Source organism: Oryx dammah, unplaced genomic scaffold (assembly GCF_014754425.2).
Source record: "Oryx dammah isolate SB20612 unplaced genomic scaffold, SCBI_Odam_1.1 HiC_scaffold_5, whole genome shotgun sequence".
In the NCBI taxonomy this organism is placed as follows: domain Eukaryota; kingdom Metazoa; phylum Chordata; class Mammalia; order Artiodactyla; family Bovidae; genus Oryx; species Oryx dammah.
Window position 1 is genome coordinate 22,143,055 of NW_024070189.1, and position 25,380 is coordinate 22,168,434.

At 39.4% G+C, this 25,380-nt stretch overlaps 1 protein-coding gene across 18 annotated transcripts in view; it reads left to right on the forward strand.

Moving 5' to 3' along the window:
• Positions 1–25,380, forward strand: part of MEF2C (myocyte enhancer factor 2C) — a 176,132-nt gene that overhangs the window by 143,915 nt on the left and 6,837 nt on the right. For all 18 annotated transcript variants that reach the window (XM_040239667.1, XM_040239681.1, XM_040239686.1 and 15 more), the window contains 3 exons: positions 17,511–17,683; positions 20,109–20,238; positions 21,091–21,226. In XM_040239667.1, coding sequence (XP_040095601.1) covers positions 17,511–17,683; positions 20,109–20,238; positions 21,091–21,226 — 439 coding nt within the window. The remainder of the gene's footprint in view (positions 1–17,510; positions 17,684–20,108; positions 20,239–21,090; positions 21,227–25,380) is intronic.

A 25,380-nucleotide genomic window follows, 5' to 3' on the forward strand; every position in this document is an offset into this window, starting at 1 on the left:
GGGGTTCTGATCAAATCAGTTTAATCCTAGGTACCATCTCTGGTGGCTGCCAGAGTACCTTTAGCAAAACTGACAAGCCACGTCCTTTGTAAATTATTTCACATTAAATGCGAATCACTTTCTACACAAAGTACTGAACGCCTGGATACTTCTAAAGGAGAATATGTAAAGAAAAGGAAGGAGTGAGATTATAATCATTCAACAATACTGTTAATAAAATAAAACCACATTTGGGATTAAAATGAGTTCTTAGAGAATATAAACACAGTGTACCTCTCAAAAAGGCACATTAAATACAGTTCAGCTCTTTAAGAACCCCTTGCATTGTAGCCAATTGGTCTCACAGTCACATTTCTCCAGGGTCCCGTGTTAATTCGTATTATAGTGATTACTGAGAGGCCGATGTCATTTCCAATGCAGAGGTAAGACAGCACAATGCTTTCTAATGCTAACTGCAGTTCACTATCGGCATAACAAGTAACCATGGTAATTCCTGCAGTAGAACATACTATACATTTAAAATAGCAGGAGGCAGGCATGATAACACAAGGTTATGTTTGAAATATCAAAAAAGTTCAAGTTTATTGAACTATCTGTGGACAGCCAAGTTAAAATATTTTGCCAGGTTCAGCTATAATAGGCTGTTAATTATAAGAAAGAAGATAAAAAATTGGCATAGAGAAACATGTTTATAAATATGTCCACTTGGGAGTCGTGTTTCTTATTTCTGGTATTGGCTCTTCATTAATTCAGTAAGTAATGAAGAAAAAGTGTAAGAACTAGTGGGTTAACAGACAGAATCAATGGTCCTGACTTCCTGTTTTATCTAGCTTTTCAGGATTAGGTAGAGTCAGATTAATGATTAGACTGAATATACTGTTTTGCTGGATATTGAAACAAAGGGCTCTTTTTTTTCCCTCAAAAAAAAAAAAAAAACCTCAGGATTTGTAGCCTGAAAATTATAGACCAAAGGATTCAAGTCTCTGCCAGACACTATGGCTAGAGGGGTGGTGGGGCTGAAAACTGGGTTGTCTCAAAGTCCAATAAAAAGGTAAACAAGAGTAGTGTAGATATTATGATATTTTATTCAGTATCTTGATGCATCGGTTTGGTTGCTTGTATGAGAATAACCAATAACAGTGATGAAAGTTAATAGAAAAAACATGTGGAGTTGGGGAACGGGTACTCATCTTTGATGACGTGGCCTCTTGTTACTGCCTAATAGCTAAAATGCTTTAGAATTCTATACTGAAAATAAGCGTTGTTCAATTATACTGTCATTGTCAATTCCCTGACAGTCCACTAAGTTAAATGGCCCTCTGGGGAGAAAGAAGACACTCAATCTTGTAAACATAAAAGTTAGCCACATATAGGCTATCACGTCATTGAACTAAAAAAATCTTGTAGGCTTAGCAAATTCATTCCCCAACTTCAGGACTGCTGCCATAACTCAGGAATCTTCTACGTCAAAAATGGAAGGAAGTTAAAAAAACAACACTCAGTTGGTCCACTTTGATGATGATAAATACTGTATATTGATGATTGTATCTTTTAGTGAGGAGCATATAACAGTCAGTTTCTGTATAGTTATGAAAGAGTTACTTCCCCACTTTTTAAAAATAGAGGAAGAAGCCCTTTCTAACTCTGGTTCCACAGAACACCTGTTGCAGATGCCACTGAGTCTTAAGCTTAGCTGCTATGTCCTGCCCACAGACTCAGCCGTCTGCCCCTTCTTGCTCGCACAAGCCTGTATCAAATGTCAGAGTGAATATATTGGTGCTGATGTCAGAGAATCACATAACACCGAAGGAAACAAGGCCAGTCAGAACGTCTCTGCATTTTCAGAAAAGAAAACTAAAGCAAAACGGCCAAAAGATACCTTCCAAATTTTGAATATTGTCATTGAAATTCAAGGTCTCAGATAAAGTTAGAAACTCTGAGGTCAAGTGGCAGGACTCTCCAGTTAAGTTAAAATATTTTTCAGTCTGTGCATGCTCAGTTGCTTCAGTCGTGTCCAACTCTGCGACCTTATGGGCTGTGGCTGGTCAGGCTCCTCTGTCCGTGGGGATTCTCCAGGCAAGAATACTGGAGTGGGTTGCTGTGTCTTCTTCCAGGGATTGAACCCGCATCTTGTATGTCTCCTGAGTTGGCAGATGGGTTCTTTACCACTAGCCTCCACCTAGGAAACCCTTTTCAGTCCAATTTTCTTCAGTATCTACTCATCTCAACTTGCAAAAAGAGTATAGTCTCACGAGGAAAGGAAGTAAATTCAATGTTTATTGTGTTTCTTTAAAACCAAGGGACCAAAGAAGTAAGCATCCTTCCCTCTCAGCTCAGCCATCAAGTCTAGCGTCTTTTGCATCCACTCACTCCCTGCACTATGCCCCTCCCTCATCCCACCATCCAGGGAGTCATCAGGTCTTAACAGCTTACCAGATGTCTCCAAGGTGTTTCCTAAATCCACCTCCTTTCTCTCCATTCCTATCTCACTGCCCTGGTTCAGGCTCATAGCAGCACTCCAGAACTATTTCCAGAGATCCCTAATTCATCTCCTGACCTCATATTGCATCCCACTCCAGACTCCCCTTTGCTGCTGCTGCTGCTAAGTCACTTCAGTCGTGTCTGACTCTGTGCGACCCCATAGACGGCAGCCCACCAGCCTCCCCCGTCCCTGGGATTCTCCAGCCAAGAACACTGGAGTGGGTTGCCATTTCCTTCTCCAACGCATGAAAGTGAAACGTGAAAGTGAAGTCGCTCAGTCGTGTCCAACTCCTAGCGACCGTGTGGACTGCAGCCCACCAGGCTCCTCCATCCATGGGATTTGCCGGGCAAGAGTACTGAAGTGGCTTGCCATTGCCTTCTCTGAGACTCCCCATTAGTCTTTATCAAAGCCTTAAACTCATTGTAGGTCATCATTCAGATGCTTAAACTCCAGCAGTGATTTCCTAGCTCTTTCATAATTAACCATGACCCTCTTATCTCTCTGGGCTTTCCTGGTGGCTCTGTGGTAAAGAATCTGCCTGCAATGCAGGAGACATAAAAGTTTCGGGGTTCGATCCCTGGGTCGGGAAGATCCTCTGAAGGAGGGCATGGCAACCCACTCCAGTATTCTTGCCTGGAGAATCCCATGGACAGTGGGGCCTGGCAGCAACAGTCCATAGGGTCACAAAGAGTCAGGCACGACTGAAGCAATAGCATGCTCGCACGCTCTTATCTCTGGCCCATCCCTACTCTCTGGTCTTCAACCTTCTTACTTTCTGCCACTGCCATCAAGAACCCCGCACTCAAGCTCTAATAATAGCAAACATCTAAATTGCTCTTACTATGTGATTTACACACCAAAAAACCTTTTATTTACATAGCAGCCCTTTCATGTACATATCCATATTATGCCCTTTCTATAGTCAGGGGACCTAAGGCACAGAGAGATTAAGTAATGGCCCAGGATGGAACCCGGGCAGTCTGTCTCCAGAGTGCATGTTCTTAACCGCATTATGCTTCCACTTTCTAAACAGCGTCACAGCTTCTTGCCTTTGTGTGTGCTTTCTTAACATTCTCCTACTTCATGCTCCTGAGCTCTGCCTGTCATCCTGCAGAATTCAGTCCAACCACTCAGGAAATCCTTTCCTGACTCTTCCAGAAGGAATTAGGCACCTCTCTTGCCTACATTGTTTATCTCCTTGCATTGTAATTACATTATCTGGTCATACATCTGTCTCCTGGACACTTCCCTCTGGGGGCAAACTGTCTTCTTCAGTTAGTATTCCCAGCTCAAGATACAAGAGCAAGGACATGGCAGATATTCAGTAAATCTGTGTTAGCTGAATAAAGGAAAATTTGATCTTCTAGACATAAATTTTTTATACTGTTTATGTGGAAAAAAAGAAAAAATACTTCAAAGAAATAATGTAATTTTAAATATAAAAAGATATACCCTTGATCTGTAATTCACAGAAATAACATAATCTTCTGATACTGTAGATAATGAATAATGAATTCATTATTTGATTAAATGGCTGAGCACTATTAACCAGTAAAGTTTTAAACAAACTTTAACTTACCTAATGGAAAACCTGAAGGGCTGATATATATCAGAAAATAAAACAAAGGCAGGTACCTCTGACCATCACAAGTTTCTTCTTGAAATAATGAACATCTTATTGCTTAAGTTGAAGTCCTTTCATACATGAAGGTGAGAGGTGATAAAGAAGAAACAGGATGGGTTTGTACTCTTGATGCAAGAGAAATAGGCACCAAGTCATTATAATACGTTAGTAATAGTGACATTTGTAGGTTTCAGTTGACAGTTATTCATCCACTATTTAATGCTTTACTTTCAAGAGCCAAAATTGAAAGTCATTGCTTTTAAAATTACATTTTGTCATATCTCTGTACATTAAAGCTTTTAACATGCTACTCTTAGTGCTTACAGATGAGTGTAAGATCAAGTTCAGTTGAGTTTCTGTATTCATTAGGCTTAATCGTTAGCACAGCAGTGCCTTGTGTTGGATTATTCATTTTCTTATTGATGCCCTTTGTTTTCATGACATAATTGCTTTTTTATTGAGTTGAAAGTACCAGTATGCTCAAGGATGTACTGTTTCCTGATTGAGATTTTTTTTTTAAAAGGGGGGGTGGTCAAGGAGCAGAAAGAAAATCCTTTAGGCATCTCTCTGAAAAGTCAGGAGAATTGTACAGTCTACATAGCTATTTGACAATAAGGCAAAGGATATTTATGTATATTGGTTAATAATTTTAATTGGCATTTATTGTAAATTAGAGATAATTTTATATAAAAAGAAACTAACAGCTGTTTCCTTATTTTGATTGTTAATTGTTTACTATTTTATGCATTTGGTTGTCAAGCATTGTCACTTCTGGAATGCTTAATTTGTATCAGCTAAATACATGGAGACTTGTTGGTGGCAGTGTGCCGCTGTAGATAAACCACTGAGCAGTGGCTGAGGAAGGAGACCTGGCTTCCAGACTCTCAAAAGACTCCACTCGGCAATACTTTGGGCTTCTGAACGTAGTACTCACATTAGGGATAAGACACAAAAGTCTTTAGGGTCCATTTACATGTAATGTTTTATGATCATAGAATCATAAAAATTCACCAACATGACATTTTTGTAATTCATTTAGCATTGGAAAAGAAAAATTTAGCATGTCATAAAATAGAACTAAATGAGAAAAGTTCATAACAATGTTTAATTATTCTATGACCAATACCATTGCTTTACAACTATCTGTTTTTGAAAATACTTATCAAAATTTTCTTGGCTGACTTCCTTATCTATCAAGTAGACTACTCTGCAGTTCTTACTCAATGATTTAAAATATCGATGAGAAATGGTTAAAAATTCAGTTTAAGAGAATTGGCTTTAACAAGTTTACCTTTTTTTTGCCTAACAAAACACAACTTCAGAATCAGTATTCAAGAAAAGGAGATTACCATTTAGTTACTCTCAAACAAAACTTTTTTGTTAGTATAAAAATGTAATTTTATATTACTTTTTAAAAATTTCTTAAGCAGCCTGTGAATAAAAGCTAAGTTGGATTCTTTTGCAGTATTATGTTAGTTTCAGTTGTTCTGAATAAGAATTCTGAGCACATTTTCAATTTTACCTTGGGAGTTCACCCAAAACATAAATAAAGATCCAACAGCGTTGCTTTATTACTATCTATGCGATTCAGTGACAGTGATATTTTTAACCCAAACCAAGGCTATCTAGTTTTATTAAAAGAAAAAAAAATACTGTCCTCTAGTTGGATAACCTACAGCACGTGACAATCAGCCACTGCCGAGAAAACCAGTGTCCACTTCCCAAATATAAGACCTGGCAGATTTTAGATAAAGTGGAACCTTGACGCCATTCTGTAGAGGCCATGTTGAAATGAGAGAGGCAGATGGAAGAGAAGACAAGTGGATGTTATAAGCTAAGTCAGGACACAATCTACTTTCATCCCCTTTGGTTTGAATTAATTCTTAAAGAGTTTGATTTCCAGAAGGAAAAACAAAATTTCAAATTGTAACTTCCCTGGAGAGCATTTCAGCAAATTTTAGAGGCTTTTTTATATCAGTGATTTCTGACCTCATAAATTGGATCCTGTTTATCCCCTTTCTATTATATTCAGTAAAGCAATGTGAAAATTGGTCTCTTCACTCATATCCCACTGATTTAACCTAAGAGTGTGATTGATAATAAAATTTTGGTCTTTTTAATATTGATTCATGCAGTTAACATTTCCTCCCTAAATTATTAGTTTTAGTCAACGTTTGCTTTTTTCCTCTCAGCATTTTTTTTTCCTTGCACAATGTTGGTTTCTCTTTTTCCCGCTTTTGGCATCACCATAAGATTTTATTTGGAGATAATACAGAAGCTCTTTTCAAAATCATTAGTGATATGAAACTGCATCAATAGACAGCAGATCCTGACGGAGGGATGTGGTTAAAAAAACCCCTCTTGGAAATCAATGTTTTACCTACTGGGGACTTTTTGGGGCTTCAAGGCTTTCGGCCAAGAGTATAATGTGCTGTTTTTAGACAAACCTTTGCCAGTCTTAAATTTTAGTTAGGCTTATATAGTGTGTTTCACTTGAATTTCAGTTTTAAGTATACAGTCATGAAAGTCTCATATTTGAAAGATCAAATATGTTCCTTTAGTTTATGTGAAAGGAAACTCAGGGGCTTCCCTTGTGGCTCAGAGGTAAAGAATCTGCCTGTGATGCAGCAGACCCAGGTTCGATCCCTAGATCGGGAAGATCCCCTGAAGAAGGGAATGGCAACCCACTCCAGTATTCTTTCCTGGAGAATCCCATGGACAGAGGAGCCTGGCGGGCTATCATCCATAGAGTTGCAAAGAGTCGTACCTGACTGAAGCAACTGAGCAGCACACAAAGGAAACTGTATTGCACCAAAACCTTGTATAAATAGGTTCAATTTGTCATCTACAGATGTGTCCTTTAAGGATTCACTCAGCTCATTCATTATTGCCCCATTTCAGCTATAGTAACTGAACATAATATCGTCTTACTAAACACTGTGCCTTCCTTTCACAATTTTTTGACCTTAGACTCCACTTACAATCTCTAGTTATGACAAAGAACTGATTTGTTGTATTTGTACTGTAAGGGGGAAAAAGAAATCCCTGCTATATTAGGTTATGATGATATAATAATATTATATTATCAGTCACATCCTACTCTTTGTGATCCCATGGACGGTAGCCCACCAGGCTTCTCTGTCTGTGGGATTTTCCAGGCAAGAATACTGGAGTGGGTTGCCATTTGCTCCTCCGGGGGGAATCTTCCTGACCCAGGGATCAATCGAACCCAAGTCTCCTGGGTCTCATGAATTGGCAGGCGAATTCTTTAACACTGAGCCACCTGGGCAGCCCATGGTAATAATGGTAAATCTAAATCTGTGCTCAATTTCCCTATTAAAACATGATAACATTAATTTACATAACAATCATGTAAAGGAAACCTTTGGTATTAAGCAGCTCGGAGAAAACTGTAAAATCATGGAGCAAAAGTTTTGCTCATGCAGTAATTTGGGAAAAATACTTTAGAGGCAGATATTCAGAATAATAAAATAACCAAGAAAAATACATGATGTTCAAGTTACTTTAGGGAAGATGTTGTCCTTGGAAAGTCAGTGAATCCCCACATTGCAGGATTGTGGTGAAAATTAAATGAGATCATCAATACACAGCAGCATTGAGCACACTTTCTGCCCTAGAGTAAGTGCTTGTTAAAAGATGTTGGCTCTTGTTAGTATTACAGTTATCTATATTCTTGACTTCCTAAGCAAAAAATAAAGCTGGGTTTAATCTAGTCCCAGTAATATTTATGAAATGTGCAGGGTGTGAGTAGTGCTCTACTAGGCTTCACCAATCAGATGCCTGCCACGGCCCCTACCCTAGACGGTGGGAGTAGAGAGGAGATATTAATAAATCCCAGACAGAAAGGGAGCGCAGTGCAGTGCAACACGTTTCGTTCGAACATTATCATCTTCTGATGTGTTTGCAGCAGTTGTGTAAATGTTAAAACCACAAGTAATTATTCTTTCTCTTCTGTCACGTTCTCTCTAATTTGAACTGTCTCAATATTTTTGTTTAGAAAAATGACTGAAAGAATGAGCAATTGTGTCAATAATGAAGACACCCCCTCATTTTTTAGCAAAGAGACAGCCCCCAAATCGCAAGAAGTGAACAATTAAGTGAGTCATAAATCTATCTATCATTCATTGTTAAGTGGAACTTTTTTTTTTAAGATAGCAAGGTTCCATCTCATTTTTATGGTGCAGTGAAAAACTATCCCTTCAGTAAGACAGTCCTCAGAACAGAACGATATTTTGTGTGTCTTTGTGCCCTGGAAACATCAGATTGTCAACTTTTTTCTTATTTGCAAATGGAGACTTTATTCTGAGAGTAGGGAAGATTCATGGATGCATTCTAAATCTGAAACATCTGGCTTTCGTAATGATGTCGTGGAAGCAGCTTGTGCTTTGGATTCAAATCAAAGCTCTCTCACTTACTGACAAGCCTTAAAAACTCCCGGAACCTCAGTTTCCTCATCTGTCAAAAATCGGGACGAGAATGCCTGACCCACATGACTCTTGGGAAAGAAATGAGAGTGGTCTGCCAACACAAACCTGCTTTATGACACAGACTCCAGTCTTTGGTACCCAGTAAAATTTCTTTACTTCTGCCTCACAATCCAGAGGCTACTGTATGTGCTGAATGTTTAAAGTTCTAGTTGGCAGATAGACTGTTAATTTCTCAAAAAGATTCTAAACAGAACCAAGAAACATCAAGAACGAGTAGGGTCAATAGGAAATTCATGAAGGTCTGGTTCATCATCAGGGTGACCTAGTCAAGCTGAAGAGACTAGTCTCTGTTTAGAATGTCTGCTGCCCTCCAACTGGTACAACCAAGAATAGTCTTGGCTTGGGTGTATTCTTGGGGTATTTTTCTAAGAATACACCACAAAAGACACTGAGGTTTCACAGGAGTTTCTTCTCAGTCTGACATTATGCATTATTATATTGTTTCCCTAAGAAACCCCCAGATAGAGTGGAGACTTGATTTTTACTTTTAAGAATCTGTAATCAGGACTCTTTAGCTGGATAAGAATCAGAAATCTGATTTGCCCCCATTCTGCAGTAGGCATATTGAAATTTTCATTATTCCCAGATTTCTGACCTCTAAATGTTTTGTGGTTGCCTTTTCCCTTAGAGCCATCCCATGAAAAAGATCTCCTTTCCCCTAAAAAAAATAAAATAAAACCTGATTGTGATTTACAACAGCTGGATAACTTATAGTTGCTGTTGCTTTTAACAGCGTTTCAAGCATTCAGGGCAAAGTGAATGTAAGACTGAAGACTAGAAGGGCACAGTTTTTTCCACTAAAAACTATCTTAAGTGTGCTGCTTACAATGGAGCAGTGGGTTATATGAGCCAGTTTACTGTTTACAATTAAAATAGATGAAAAGACGTAGGTTTATTTGGGACACAAAGCAATGTCCTGACATTGGAAACTAACTTAAAACTTTTTAAAGGTCAAATGTAAAATTAATTGATAGTAGTGAACATTATTGGGCTTCCCTAATAGCCCCAGTTGGTAAAGAATCTGCCTGCAATGCAGGAGACCCCAGTTTGATTCCTGGGTCAGGAAGATCTGCTGCAGAAGGGATAGGCTGCCCACTCCAGTATTCTTGGGCTCCCCTTGTGACTCAGTTGGTAAAGAATCCACCTGCAGTGCTGGAGACCTGGATTCGATTCTTGGGTTGAGAAGATCCCCTGAAGAAGGGAAAGGCTACCCACTGCAGTATTCTGGCCTGGAGAATTCCATGGACTCCATGGGGTCACAAAGAGTCGGACACGAGTGAGCAACCTTCACTTCACTTCAGGGAACATTATTATATATATAACATCTTTAGTTTAACAAGATTGTATGCCATAAATGTTTTCAGAATTGTTCTGTTGAAAGAAAAAAAAAAAAGAAACTTAAGTGGGAAAAACATTTGGCTGAAGTAAAAACAAAATCAATACATCAGAGGTTTAGCACTATGCTCAACTTAATGTTTTCCTGTGGCAGTTTGCTCCAAATTCCCAAAAATAAAATGCCATTAACAAAGTACTAAATAAAGTGATTTCTATAACCTATATATTAGAAATTCTTTTTCAGATACCTAATAGTGGATACTATAAGATACTGGGCATTTTCCTATCATGTTGAGTGGTTTTGATGATGAAGCTGGTCTCTTAAATAGATGGTCAGTAGGTAAACGTCTTTACCCTCTATTACAGGGGAGAAGATTATTGACTAAAATATTTCAGAATCTACCTTTAAAAGCATAGTTAATCATCTGCTCAAAATAGCACACTGAAAGTTAAACAGCTTCTCTGGCATTTAGTGTAGCTAAACCCAATATTTCCTATTTGTAAATATTTATTTATCCAGAAGGAGACTAGAAATATGGTTTGGAACGTTGCCCCTTATGTAAGTCCAGTGTCTTTTGAACCAGAATTGCTATTTTTGACGCCAAAGTTGACTATGTTCCACATCACCTCTGACTTAAGAGGCCCCTTTTTTAAAAATACATGTTTTATTTTGACTCTGCCGGCTCTTCATTGTGGCCTGCAGGATCTTTGTTTCGGCGGGCAAACTCTTGGTTCCAGCATGTGGGATCCAGTTCTCCAACCAGGGATCGGACCTGGGCCCCCTGCGTTGGGAGCATGGCGTGTTAACCTCTGGACCAGCAGGGAAGACCCTTCAGGGCCCCTTTGAGTCTCATGTCCCTGGTCTCCCACTTTGTTTCCTCTCTTCCTTTGTGTTCCTGGAATTTTAGGATGAGATTGAATAGAGAAGGGTTTTCAGAATCTCAGAGTATGCCACTGTTCCAAGGAGCAGGTCTGGGTTGTGCTTCAGAGCATGGGCTCTGGACACACTGCTGGGTTCAAACCATGGCTTAACCAGTTGATAGCTGTTTGCCGTTGGGCAAGTTACGGGATCTTTCTGTTCTTCAGCTTTCTATTCATGTAACCCAAGGATACTCTTAGCACCTCACAGGGTTGTTGTTGTAAGGATGAAAGGTGCTTTATATCCATGTGTAATAGCCAACACACTGCGTAGGCGCATGTACTGTTCTGGGTACGTATTGTGGATGCGTGATGTTAACGCGCTTGGTCATTCATACCATCTAAAATGCTTGCCGTTGTTAATATTGCGTGGTCATGTTGGTGATGGCTGCCTCGGGAAAATACGTGGGAGTCTCTGATTCAGATGACTTTTATGCTTCTCTCACACTAATGAAATCATTGCTTAGCGTGTGAAAAACCAAGGCGCAGTATAGTTGAAGAAACTCTAATGGAGACCTCATGACGAGGAACTGCATTTATCTGCTTAATCCTCCTTTGTCCTCATCGCCCATCTGCCTTGTAAATCTTGCAAGGCTGCCGCTTCCCTCAGACCTCATTCCTCATGTGCTCCCTGGCAGATGCATCCTAACTAAGCTCCCTCACAACAGTCTTACCCTTTAATGTCTCCCTTCTGCTGCCACTCTTGCCTTTTTCTCGACACACAGCTAACGATGCCACTTCCTACTCATACACAACTTTGGCTGTTCTTTATCTATGGTATAAAGTTTAGCAAAAGTTTAGTATCAAGTCTCCAGTATTAAAGTTAGCATGACCCAAGAGGCTTGTGTTAGCCAAGCCTACTTTCCCAGCTTCCGAAAACTGCATCCCCTGAAATGACCTATATTTCGCCTTCACAGGAATCCTCATCCTTCTCAAACACAGTCATGACTCTGAGATCTGTCATGAATTCCCTCTCTCCAAGAAGCCTCTCTCTGAACCATCTAGTAAAATCCAGTGCACTCTTAATTGCCACCCTTCTACCATTCTTTTTCCTAGGAAAGCATGCAACCCATCTTTTGGTAGAAAGTTCTGTGTGGGTAAATTGTTACTGAAATTCATCTTGACATAGAGGCAACCCATGGTAGTAGACACTTGTCAGTGTGGAAGAAAAGATCCAGGGTCTCCGAGTTTTCTTCTTCATTAGGGGGAAGTTCTACTTTATTTGATTCTGCTGCTTATGTTTAACTAAGGTAATTTGCTAGGAAATGATTAACAGGTGCAGCAGATGAAAAAAGAAGCTTCAATTAGCTCTCTATTAACATAATTTAGTAGGTGGCCACTTGCATGATTTTCTGATTTTTATATTATGTGGTTGATAAGCAGTTTGTCTCCGCGGTGTACTTGGTCATCACCTTGATGTTTGAAATTACCGAGTTACACATTACATTTTCAGTTCTTATCCCATGTTCCCTCATAACTTGACTTGTAGTGCTGTTTCTGAATAATTTTAGTTTTTCCACATTAATCTGTCTATGTGTTTTGTGAGCATTTGAAACACATAATAGGTGAGTGCTCTGTGTAGTATTAGCCTCTAATTGTGCAGGGTTTGGGAGGAGAGTGAGTTCAAGGTGGACTGAGGTTGTCTGAAAGGTATCATGAGAGCCCTGGGCCTTAACTGATCCTTAAAAATGAATTTTGAGTTAAACAGGAAGTCAAACACTACCAGTTACTGACCTGCTAGAGCAAAGACTCAGATGTATTCAGAGGATGGTGAGCTTGGCTGTGGCCATTGGAAGTTAGGTTATATACATAGGGCAGGTCAAACTGTGTCCCCCTCTGAGAGCCAAGCCAGGGCACTGACCCACTAGAGTTAAGTGTGATCTGAAAAAGGAGCATGAGAGAAGAAGCACCGGAGAAAGATTTTTTTGTATAGAACATCTTGGGAGTGTTTATTAGCTTTATGATCACACATATGCACGGAAGTTTGCATACAGCTTCAAGGAGCAATCTTCTTGCAGCCCATCATTGTAAGGCCTGCTGAAAAACCCTTCAACTAGAGACCAGGAACCCAAACAGCAGGTTATGGAAAGACCTAGTCAGATGGCAGTGAAAGCTTAATGTAGGATGGTGGCAGTGAAAATGGAAAGAGGCCTTTTTGAAGAAAAATTGACAAGATTTGGTAACTAATTGGATATGGATTTGAAAGAGGCGGGGGGAATAGTCAAAGAGGATGACTTGAGTGACTACAGAAAAGACAGTGCCGATGAAAAAGATTAACCTTGGTCCATGAGAACTAGTTTCTGTTTTGTGCTGATTAGTTTTATATGCTTGTATTTCTAATTTAAAGTCTAGGAGGAAAAAAATGAAGTGAAAAGACTCATAATGTCTAAACCTCCAAATAGGAGAAAGTTTCCAAACTTTGGGCTCAAAGAGAGTTCCACATTCAGTTGAGCTCTGTGAAACAAGGCAAAGTGTCCTCCTCACAACATCATAAGCCAGAAATATGTTCTTTGGATTTACAACTTCTTAAAATAGGAGTCAATTAAAAGAAAAAAAAAAGTGGAGCAAGTGTTTTCAAGTTAACTGGAAAGAAAAAAATTTTTTTCTGCTAACACCACATTTGAAGTTCTATGTATTTATACTAGTTTTAATAAGAGTGTTTAGAAATTTGTAACCCAGCGAGGTGGATTCTATTATCCTTGATACAGATTGTATTGTGAATGCTCAAATTGTTTTATGTGAAACAATATTTTTCATCAAATGAAACTATAAAACAGGCGAACTCTAAAGTTGGTCTGCTCTTCATTTCTTGTAATCTGTAATCAGGAAATCCATTCACTCATGCTTTATAATTTTTGTGCTTTTAAGTGGTCAGGGGAATGTGACATCTGCATGCAGCCCCATCCAAATTGATCATCGTCCCAGGCAGAGGGTAATTTTCAAACGTAGCATGAAGAGAGGTGGAATCTATATCTCAGAAGTTTATTGAAGGGTAGCATTTCCCACCTCCCGACCCTGACTTTGAAAGAGACCGTTCTGTTGGGTGAATTTATCTTAAGGTAAGACAGCAGCCTCAACAGAAGGCCACAGCGCCCGGAGTGAGGAGGAGGCCACAGTTTCCGAGCCAGTTTAAATGCAGGCTCTTCTTAGCAGTAAACCACACGAATGTATTCATCATTGATTTTCAAATGATAGGTTTCTATATCACTGGTTTAGGATCCACAGCCTCACATTCCTGAATCTATATTATGCCAAAAGAATAACAACTTGGTGGCTGGAAACAGAAATGGTTATTATATGGCTCCAAAATGCTAGCTGGCACAATATGCTAAAAACAGCAGAAATTCACCGGTAAAAGGCAGAATTTATTTGTTCTCAAAAATAACTTTTATGCTCTAAAAATATGAATTTAAGAAGTATCATCGTGGTTCAAAATATTTTACCTTCAGTATGTAAACACCTTAAAATATGTGACTAATCTTCTAAAATGGCGTAATTTCCGAACAAGAGGAAATATTCCAAGAGGAAAAATAGAATGCTTTTCAAATCTTTTTTTTTTTTTAGTTTTAAGTCATTTATTAGGTGAAAACCTAAAATATATGTTTGCTTTATATCTCCACCCCCCGCCCCCCACCTACTGCTGCCCCAAATCATTGTTTAAAGTGTGAGCAAAAGGCTTTGTTGGAATTTCTCAGAATTCACTCTAGAAAAAAAAAATTTTTTTCTTAATAAAAAAAAAAGCTTTTCTCAGAGGCTTCGTGCAGCATTTCCATTTTCGCACACTGGCCCAGTGCTCGTCATATCACAGGACAACACATTTCATAAAGCGGTTTTACTTCCTTTTAGCAAAATAACTCCTCCATGCAAACCAGTATCGGCATCTACCAAGCCCGGGTTTTACTTTCTTCTGATCTGTTCAAGCTTCATTGCACTGCTTAACTGACTTTTTTTTTCCCCCTTTCTTTTGAAATCACCCAGCTAATTTTCCATTTGATTGTTTATTTAAACCAGATCTCACACAGGCTTAATAGGTAAGTGACATAGGCATTCAGCGTATCTGTCAGTCTGAGCTTCGGCTGACAGGAAAGAAGAGTGCAAACTTTGTCTCGGTTTTCTCACCCCGTTTTTATCCCATGGAATCTATTAATTAAAACCAAAGCCCTAGCATAGTTACAATAATGATTCAGTAAAACACATTAAATATAAAAGTCCTCTGAGCATTCTATTTTATCAAATGTCTTTCTACGTGAACATACCCTTTGTATTTCTCCTAGCCAAAAAAGGTAAAGGTGTTTGTTTCTTGTAATCACTTTTGCCACATAAAACTGTCCAAATTAACTGTGCAAATTTCTTCTTGGCTTTTGGCATCGTTAGTTGGCTTTAGAGACTATAGCTAATTTTCTTGAAGTTTTATTACAGAAGAGCAGCTTATATACAGACTCAACCAACATTTCTTAAGCAGCTACTTTATACTTGATATGTTTTGCCAGGAGGGGGTTGTTTGTTTTATTTTGTGGGGTTTTTTCCTCCAGTAAGGTGGAGAATGTTATGCATAATCCAATTGACAGATTTAATCTTGTAGTTATTTGTTATACATTCAGCCTGTTTATTCATGCATAAAATGAGACAAGTAAAACGAAAGGGATATGAAGAACCAGTATGCTCTAAACATTATTAAAGTTGTGTGTGCATGCTCAGTCATGTCTGACTCTTTGCAACCCCATGAACTGTAGCCTGCCAGGCTCCTCTGTCCATGGGATTTCACAAGCAAGAATACTGGAGTGGGGTGCCATGCCCTCCTCCAGGGCATCTTCCTGACCCAGGGATCGAAACCTCTCCTGCATCGGTGGGCAGATTCTTTACCATTGTGCTACTTGGAAAGCCAAAACAGTGTACCTCAAATAGATTCTAATTCAAAAGATGTGCCCAAAAATATCTCCTGAAATATACTAGGGCTTTGCCTTCCTAATTCCTCCCTGTAGCTCGGGTCATCACAGAAATTTCCAGACTGGATCACACTCTCAGGCCTTCCTAAAATATCCCAATGCTAGTAGACCTCTCTGTCCCCTTAAGGGCCTGTGTTCCCTCTGCTCTGCAGCCTTCAGGGGTCTGCATTTCCACCATTTAAAACCAAGACACGTTAGCCTGGAATTCACAGGCTAACCTCCAGTGGGCTCCACAGCCCAGCCCTCCATATTCCTTCAGAATCTCTGCCTCTTCTCTCACAAGTTCCCTTCTCACCAGGATCTTCACAGAGGCTCCGGCCGTCCTCTGTAAATCGCCACTGTGGCCCTCTCCTAGTGCCCGGTCACAAGGCCAGAGATCTTTGTGTCTCCTCTGTTTTTTCAGGACCCACATCAGTTCTTGCCTCTCCCGTGACTCTTGTTCGCATAATCTCTTCCCTGCTGGGAACCCAGTAGCCCTTCATCTGGATTCCTCTGTGGCACCTCACCCCAGGCTGCCCCGTCTTGGTGTGTGCGTCTCGTACATGTCCATATCGGATTGCCACAGAGGACTGCGAGGGCCTTGGAGGACCGGGGCCTTGTCTCTGCTGCCCCACAGAGTAGCACAGTTATCACTCGTCCCGGGGTCACAGGTGCTGGGGTTTTGCCATAATGATAATGATGACAGCAACGACGGGGTTTGACTGTCTCCTTTAGAGAGATCCAGAAAACAGCTGTCTGGATTTCCAGCAAGGGCTGATGAATTGGCCTGGGTGGTTTCTCCGATCCTGCAGTCAGAGATGGTGGAGGAAACAGGGGCTTCCGGTTCAACTCAGGTTGCATCGGCTGCCTCTGCACCTCTGCCGGTCGCGGGCCAGTGTATTTTGAGTTCTGAGAAATGGACACCTTCAGATAGCCGTTTGTCTGCTAATGGGAGGGGGAGGACTAAACATCAGAGACCCAAGAAAAACCTTTCAGGACAGTTCCCACTCACTGGCTACTCCTGTGCCCTGGGCATCGGCCCTTTAGTGGAGGCCTCACCCCCTCCTTTCAGCTCCTGAGAAGGAGTCCTGCTTTCTGAAGTTCTCCGTGAGCAAGAGAGCAGGGTTTCAGGTTCGTCCACTGAGCCTCGTGAGCCATCGGGAGAAATCGCTCAGAGGAAAGGGGAACTGAAGAGCGAAGCGTGTGAGAGGCTGCTGCGCCTCCCACATGTCCTAGAAACTATAGCCTCGCTGCTGTGTCCTGTCCTCGCTTAAGGACACACAGACACACAAAATAAAACCCAAATCGGTGAACCGAAAGAGTGAGTCATGCCAGCCAGGCCTCCGCTGAGCCAGTCAATTAAAGTTCAAGACCAATTCAGTGCTTTTCTTAGGCCCTGAAAGACTGTCTGACTTTCGTCCCAACTTTTTTCTAAGAGGAAAAAATAGTCAAATAAAAGTATATGCTGGCTTCCGGACAAGTTGATGTCTCTTAGGTTTCTTCTCATTAGGAGTTTTTAATCTTCCTTCAGCGGCATGTTAAGGAACTGATCGGGTTACTCCTGAGGAGCTTGTCAGTCATCCTGTGAACCTTCCATGTACGTTATTGTCTCATCCTGTTAGTGCTTTCTTCATCGTATCATGTAGTGAATGCTCTAGAAACATTTTGCGAGTCCGGATTTTTTTTTCCTGAGTGCTCTCATTGTTTTCTTTTAACAGGGAACGGGTATGGCAATCCCCGAAACTCACCAGGTCTGCTGGTCTCACCTGGTAACTTGAACAAGAATATGCAAGCAAAATCTCCTCCCCCCATGAATTTAGGGATGAATAACCGTAAACCAGACCTCCGAGTTCTTATTCCACCAGGCAGCAAGAATACGATGCCATCAGTGGTAATGTGAAATTCCATGTTAAATAAATGTTGATAATGTTTTGTATACATTTTGCTGTTTCTGTATTTGTCTGACTTGATGGGTTACTTGCATGTTCCCAGAAAATCAACATGTCAGTGCTGTTTCTGCAGCCCTGTTTGGGTTTAGCTATTACTTCTGGTAACTGGTTTGCGTTTCCCTTTTCCATGGGAAAAAAAAAAAAAAAGAACCAACATCTAATAAACTCCATTATCGGGCTGCTGTTCTGGGGCAAAGAAGACATTTCCTTTTAAGGCCCCCAATTTATAATTAGAAAAAAAAATCATTACCTAGTACTCTGCTTATGGGATGTATGATTTGACCATTGGTAGAACCAAACTCACAGAGTGAGGTATTTCATAAGATTTTTACAGGATTGAACTAAATAAGTATGCTCTTAAGGTGCTGACAGTGAAAAATCTTTTTCATAATTTCTAAATGAACTCTCTCCCGTTAATTGGCATTTCTTCTCTTAGGTATATTGCAGTGATAATGTTTAATACATCACATGCCTGTGCAGTGCCTCAGTTCTCCTTGCCAAATATGTGTTTAATGCCAGTAATTACCTCTCAAAAACAAATTGCCTTAAAATTCTAGGCAATTGAGAACAAAGGTTATATTTACCATCAAAAAAAAAGTTGTGGCACTTATAAGAATAAATATGAAATATAAATAATATCCCTGGAAGCTATCATTTTTCCTTCTCCTGGGTCTGAAGGACTAAGGTGAAGATAATCCTGTGGGCCCAAATTCAACAACAAAGAGACTTACATCCGTGTTCTCCAAATTAGCTTTGCTTAAGAGCGAGAGAACATTTAAAACCAAGATTCAGTAGACAAATTTAGATCATTCTGCAAACACATTTTTTTTTCTTTCTCTGCTCTGTGGCAAGCTTCAGGGTAAAACGGTCCTGCAAGCTGATTAGTTTATTATGGCACAGTGCAGATTAATTTTGAAGATCAACCCCCCAAAATTCACATAATATGCAACATTCCCTTTGGAAAAGGCTGGGTCTAATAAATAAAACCTCCCACAGGCCATCACCAAGCAGTTTGGGCCACGCGTGGCAGGCTGTCTCTATCAGCAGATTGATTCCAAGTGCCTTAAAACTGATGCTTTCGCAGGGATTCCATGAGCTGTGGGTCAGGTCTCTGTCAGTGCTAGCTAGGTGCAGTTGCCCCCTTCCTCTAGCAAGTGCACTTTCAAAGTACCATCTTTGTGTTTTTTGTTTTTTTTTTCTCAAAATGTGGCGGTGAAATAATAAAGGTTGAAACCCTGACCTGTGCTGAAAATTGGATAGATTGTCTTCACATTGGAGACAAACAGCTCATTAAAGAAAACAAAGAGTATCTTTGTAAGGAGTTGTCTTTAGAGTCTGAGTTTTAAAGCTGTTTAAACTGTCGTGCCTGTCAGAAGATGCTTTTCCTTTTGTTGAAAAGATTTTGCCCAAGCACAAATATTTACAGACACTAATTAATAAAACTCCTTCCCCATGCTCTCAGTCTGAGGATGTCGACCTGCTCTTGGTAAGTGGTGAGGGCGCATCCCTTCAGTGCTACATGCAAGGAAAAACCCAAAGCAACTGTTAGGTGGAGGTGGCAGCAGTAACATGGAGAGATTTGGAGAGTCAGTGTGTGTCCACATTGATTATTTAGAAATAATTTCAAGTATCACTTACAGGTGAAATACCAGGTTATCTATTTTTCTGTTTTACCCTCTGTACGTGAAGGGCCATGTTTTCGGTGTATATTTGGATTTAATTTACAGTACAATTGTAACAAACAAATGTCCTCAGTTATTTAAAGCCACAAAGATACTTATTTTCCTAAGAATTAAATTCTCACGATATTTAAGTGTATATGAATATTTAATCTCCTTGCTCTAAGGAATTAAATATACACGTTAGCTGTTTTGCCATCTAGTTTGAGGGAAGTTTTAGAAGAATCTGAAAAAAAGTGGTCAGAGCACCACCTGCTGGTCAAAACATGGCATGAACCTTCTACCCGTCTGCTCTGCTATATATACAACTGAACATAAAAACCACCGTGGTTGATTTTAATTTTTTTTCAATTTGCATTTGAATAAAAACTGAAACAATGGAAGTACAGTATACATATTTCATCAGTTTTCAACATAGTCTGTTTTTACCCATAATAAAGCTATGGTACTTGTTACTAGTTCAGTTGCCTAGGAGATACTGATGTAATGGGTTACTATGGCAACAGCTGGTCTCTTGAAGGATTGTAAATGATAGGGTTGGCAGAGTTCATAGAGACACATGTTAAATGATTAATTTCATGAGATTTGTATCAACTTATCGCTTTATGTGCAAAACTAATACTGAAATCTAGTGTTTTTAAGTTTTAAAAAAATCTATTCCATAATATCTTTTTATTTACTTTAAAAGAATCAAAGGATAAATAACTCCCAGTCTGCTCAGTCATTGGCTACCCCAGTGGTTTCCGTAGCAACTCCTACTTTACCAGGACAAGGGATGGGAGGATATCCATCAGCCATTTCAACAACATATGGTACCGGTGAGTAGTTTTGCCATGTTCAAATAATACATTAAATACTTTATATTAAAAAGCAAAATGAAAATGATATTACCTATTAGTCTGTTGGGAAGCTTTATTTAATACCTGTGGTGCTCAGATCATTATGCCATTACCTATTCATTACTTAGACAAAGTGAATATCCATATGATTCTTTCTTAGTGACCAAAAGTTTTGTTAACCCAACCTGAATTCAACATAGAAGAACAATTTCAAGGAAAATGAACTGTTGTTGTTTTTTTTTTTTTTTTAATGTAATACTGAAGCTGAAGCTCCAATACTTCGGCCAGAGCTAACTCATTGGAAAAGACCCTGATGCTGGGAAAGATGGGGAGGGCTGGAGGAGAAAGCGGAGACAGAGGATGAGATGATTGGATGGCATCACCAATTCAATGGACATGAGTTTAAGCAAACTCTAGTAGACAGTGAAGGACAGGGAAGCCTGGCATGTTGCAATCCATGGGATCACAGAGTCGGACACAACTTTGTGACTGAACAATAGAAAGCTCACTTTCTCAGGATTGTTTAAAAAATGTTTCTAGATCATCAAATACTAGATACCTGCCTGTGATGCCAGATCGTAGTTCTAATAAACTGAAATTGCTTTCTGTACTATGTTGAAGTTTTCATGGAATACTTAATTTTTGGTGCATAGTATATATCTCTTTTGAATTAAAACTGTCCCTAATGTTTTATCTCCCTCCCTGCCCCAATTTTTTTTAAGTGTATCATTCAATAATAGAATATTTTAAAAATTGAAAATGATCATCCTGTTCTCCATTTGGTAATTTCCAAGTTAATTCTTTGGCCTTCTTCTCTCGTCTTTGCTCCAGAGTACTCTCTGAGTAGTGCAGACCTGTCATCTCTCTCTGGCTTTAACACCGCCAGCGCTCTTCATCTTGGGTCAGTAACTGGCTGGCAACAACAGCACCTACACAACATGCCACCATCCGCCCTCAGCCAGCTGGGGTAAGCAATATTACTTCTTTCATAACACACTTTCATGAATGCATTTTTAAAGTGACAAATGGCAACCTCTAAGTTTGTGCTCTAATGTCCCTTTAGAGGATGTGAGTTTCTGCTCGATCAAAATCTGAAAGTAATTATCAGGTTAATATCTTTCACATGGCTTAAATATCACTTTCTTCTTTATGAGGAGGGGGAGCCCTGGGATAATAGGGCGTTTTATTTTCCTGTTGTTTTAGGCTGTATTTGTTTCCACTGCTCTCAGTGGTAAAGTTCTCTTCAGTTAAGCTTGCACATAGTTAACATGGGGCAGAAGAAGACATTTACAGTTATCACTTCTTTGAATCTTTGCACTATTTGAGAGTCTTTTTTGCTTCGCATAAACCACATGGTTCTTAATGTGATTAGCACAGTTAGCCTATTACTCAGAGGGTCACCTATTCCACTGATATGCAGACTTCATAGATTTATAATACACTCATAATATACTTGTGTATTCATAGATACTATATGAATATACATATATGTATATGTACGCACACACACTAATTATTTAAATTCGGGTATAAAAATAGTTTTGGTTGTCTTCTGAAGTCAGAAAGTGTCTGTTCTCTGCCCCCTTGTGGTACTTTTGAGATATGTCTATATTATAGAAGTAACTCCTGTCATTTATCCCTGGAAAGGTTCAAATCTTAAAAAGCCCTAAATTCACAAATAATACTGCTTATAAAACCATTAGTTTTAAGTTTAAAATATGAACCAAAGACTTGACTTTCAGTTTAAGAACTCCAAAACTTCAGTTAATCTTCAAAAGAAAATACAAGGAGGATATAAAATATTTAAAGATAACCCATTTTTATATGTTAGAAAAATGCTATTTGTTTACCCCACTTTTACCCTTCTGCTGAGTCATTTCGTTAAAATAGTTAGCTAGTTCTATGTTCATATTCTAAGGAGACAATGAGAATAAAATCCTGATTAGAAAAAAAATTACTGATTGATATCAGAGCTTCTCTTAGCCCTCTCCAGCCCCACTAGCTTTCACCTGCTTATGTGCATTTTCCTCACTAATCACTATTGTTGAAACTCTAACCTAAAAATAAAATAAATTCTCTTGACACTGTTGCTCTGCTTCCTTGAAAGATTAACTTTGAAGATATATCACATATTGATCAAGAATACAATATCTCTTTTTAGGATAACATTTAAATTTTGCTAGAAATGTTTATCCAAATAGACATGTATTGCAATAACTTTTTCAGGTAATCGCCACTAAGTACATCGTACTTAAAATCATACACACGGCACTGTACTTCTATGGTTCAGCAGTAAATCCACCGTTTATTGCTTTTTGTCAAAAGTGAAGGTCCCCGTTCTTGTTTTTCACAAAATTCATCCGTTATAGGACTAGCTCTCCTTAGAGATTATGTGTCAAAAGTCATATTATTTTCTCCGATATGGCTTTCTTTTGTTTTCAGTAACACCTGACAATTTGCATTTTTACATAGAAAATACATGGATTTATGTATTTTAACTACCCTACAATTTTTTAATTCGCTTCTGGGAAGAGAATTTTATTTTATTTTATTCTACATGGGAAGAATCTAATTCTCTGCTGCCCTTAATAGCAGCTTCAGTAAATGAGAAAGAAAGGACAGCCCTGGACTAGTGAGGAACTGAATTATAACAGTCAAGGATGGAGCATTTTGTGTAGTTCCGGTTGCTTTCAACACTAATTCTCATGGTGCACGAGTTGACTCTGAGTTTAGTCTATGTGTTTTTATTGCACTTAATCACTTCCCTTATCCCTCAAATAGATACCCCTTCCAGGCCTTCTAATTTTGGCCTGCCTGCCTTTCTTCTCTCCTCCCTCCCTTCCTTCCTTCCTTCCTTCCTTCCTCAAACCCCCCCACCAACACACATACACACACACAGAGTAGTTTTCAAATGGAGATTCCTTCAGATGGATTAGCCTATGCTCACACAATTAAATCTTAAACTCAAAAAGAAAAAAAATGCCATTATAATATTTATGTAAAATAAATTATATGAGCTACCTTTATTCCTTACAATGTCAGTCACTTTTTGAAAAATTGATATTTTCCCAAGCCAAACTAGTCTCAAATACTTGTGTGGTGAATTCACATTCTTTCCAGTAGATACAGTGTTCAAAGCAGAGTAAAATATCTTTCAGCCCACCAAAGCAGATATTCCCCACAGCCCAAGAGGGTCACCACGATTCTTTCTCAGACTTAAACTATAAAAGAGATCTTCATATTTTGCTCATGGAAATACCTTTTAATCCTCAAAACTATACTGTTAGCACTCTCTAGTATCTGATTTTATCTAAGCAAGTTAGAAAAACAGCATAAACTGACCGGATACAGGGGATAGAGCAGACTAGAAGGAACTTGCCATCAAGGGTTAGCAAAAGTCATTCGCATACTAATATTTGAGAAAATGACCCTCAAATGTTTTGGTGTTTTTCTCCTCCCACCTAACAAAAAGACAACCTATCTTCTAGAAGCATGTCCATCATCATGCTTATCATTGTGGGTATTCAGTACACACTGAGAGATGACTTTAAGACGATTTTTACAGGGTTAGGTTAAATACAGTTGGATAGTCTAATTTCCAGGCGGGGGCAGTAAGAAATTTGAACAAAGCTCTCCAGTCATGTTTCATTTCTGAACACCATGGGGAAGGTAGGTGTTTTCCCAGCTGGAAGGAAGGCCTCTGCAGTAGCTGGAATCCTACAGCAGGGCTGGATGTGGGAACTTGCGTATCTGGCTTCTGTCTCCCACGCACCTCCTCATCACCCACAGATAGGAAGTATCTCACAGTTATCTATATCTATCAAAACTGCGTTCTCAAGAACAAGTAGACCAACCTGCTTATCTCTGAGTCTAGTATAGCTAAGTGATGTTCAATTCAGTTCAGTCACTCAGTCATGTCCGACTCTTTGTGACCCCATGGACTGTAGCACACCAGGCTTTCCTGTCCATCACCAACTCCTGGAGCCTACCCAGACTCATGTCCATCGAGTCAGTGATGCCATCCAACCATCTCATCCTCTGTCATCTCCTTCTCCTCCCGCCTTCAATCTTTCCCAGCATCAGGGTTTTTTCCAATGAGTCATGGCCAAAGTATCGGAGTTTCAGCTTCAGCATCAATCCTTCCAATGAATATTCAGGACTGATTTTCTTTAGGATGGACTGGTTGGATCTCCTTGCAGACCAAGGGACTCTCAAGAGTCTTCTCCAACCCCACAGTCTAAAAGCATCAATTCTTTGGTGTTCAGCTTCTTTATAGTCCAACTCTCGCATCCATACATGACTACTGGAAAAGCCATAACTTTGACTAGACGGACTTTTGTTGACAAAGTAATGTCTCTGCTTTTTAATATGCTGTCTAGGTTGGTCATAGCTTTTCTTACAAGGAACAAGCGTCTTTTAATTTCATGGCTGCAGTCACCATCTGCAGTGATTTTGGAGCCCCCCAAAATAAAGTCTCTCACTGTTTCCATTATTTCCCCATCTATTTGCCATGAAGTGATGGGACCACGTGCCATGATCTTAGTTTTCTGAATGTTGAGTTTTAAGCCAACTTTTTCACTTTCCTCTTTTACCTTTATTAAGAGGCTCTTTAGTTCTTCTTTACTTTCTGCCATAAGGGTGGTGTCATCTGCATATCTGAGGTTATTGATATTTCTCCCAGCAGTCTTGATTCCAGCTTGTGCTTCATCCAGCCTGGCATTTCACATGATGTACTCTGCATATAAGTTAAATAAGCAGGGTGACAATATACAGCCTTGATGTACTCATTAAGTGATGTTAATGTTCCTTTTTCTTTTCAAGAACATACTTCTTTGATAATGGAGACTAGGCAATTAAACATCATTCTGTTCTGAATCCCATTGCACAGTATAATGAAGCTGAACCTAAGATATCATTTGTAATTCATTACTGTGAATTCAGTGTCCCCAGAACTACTCAAAATGCTTCATAAATGCTTTCAGTGTCAAATGAAATGCCACCAACTAAGTTTATCTTATCTTGGGGACTAGCCTGTTTGTTTGAAGGAAAGGATAAACAATAAGTATGATATCTTTTTTGAGGAAGAGATATAGCAAAATCTCTACAAGCCAGCTGACTTTG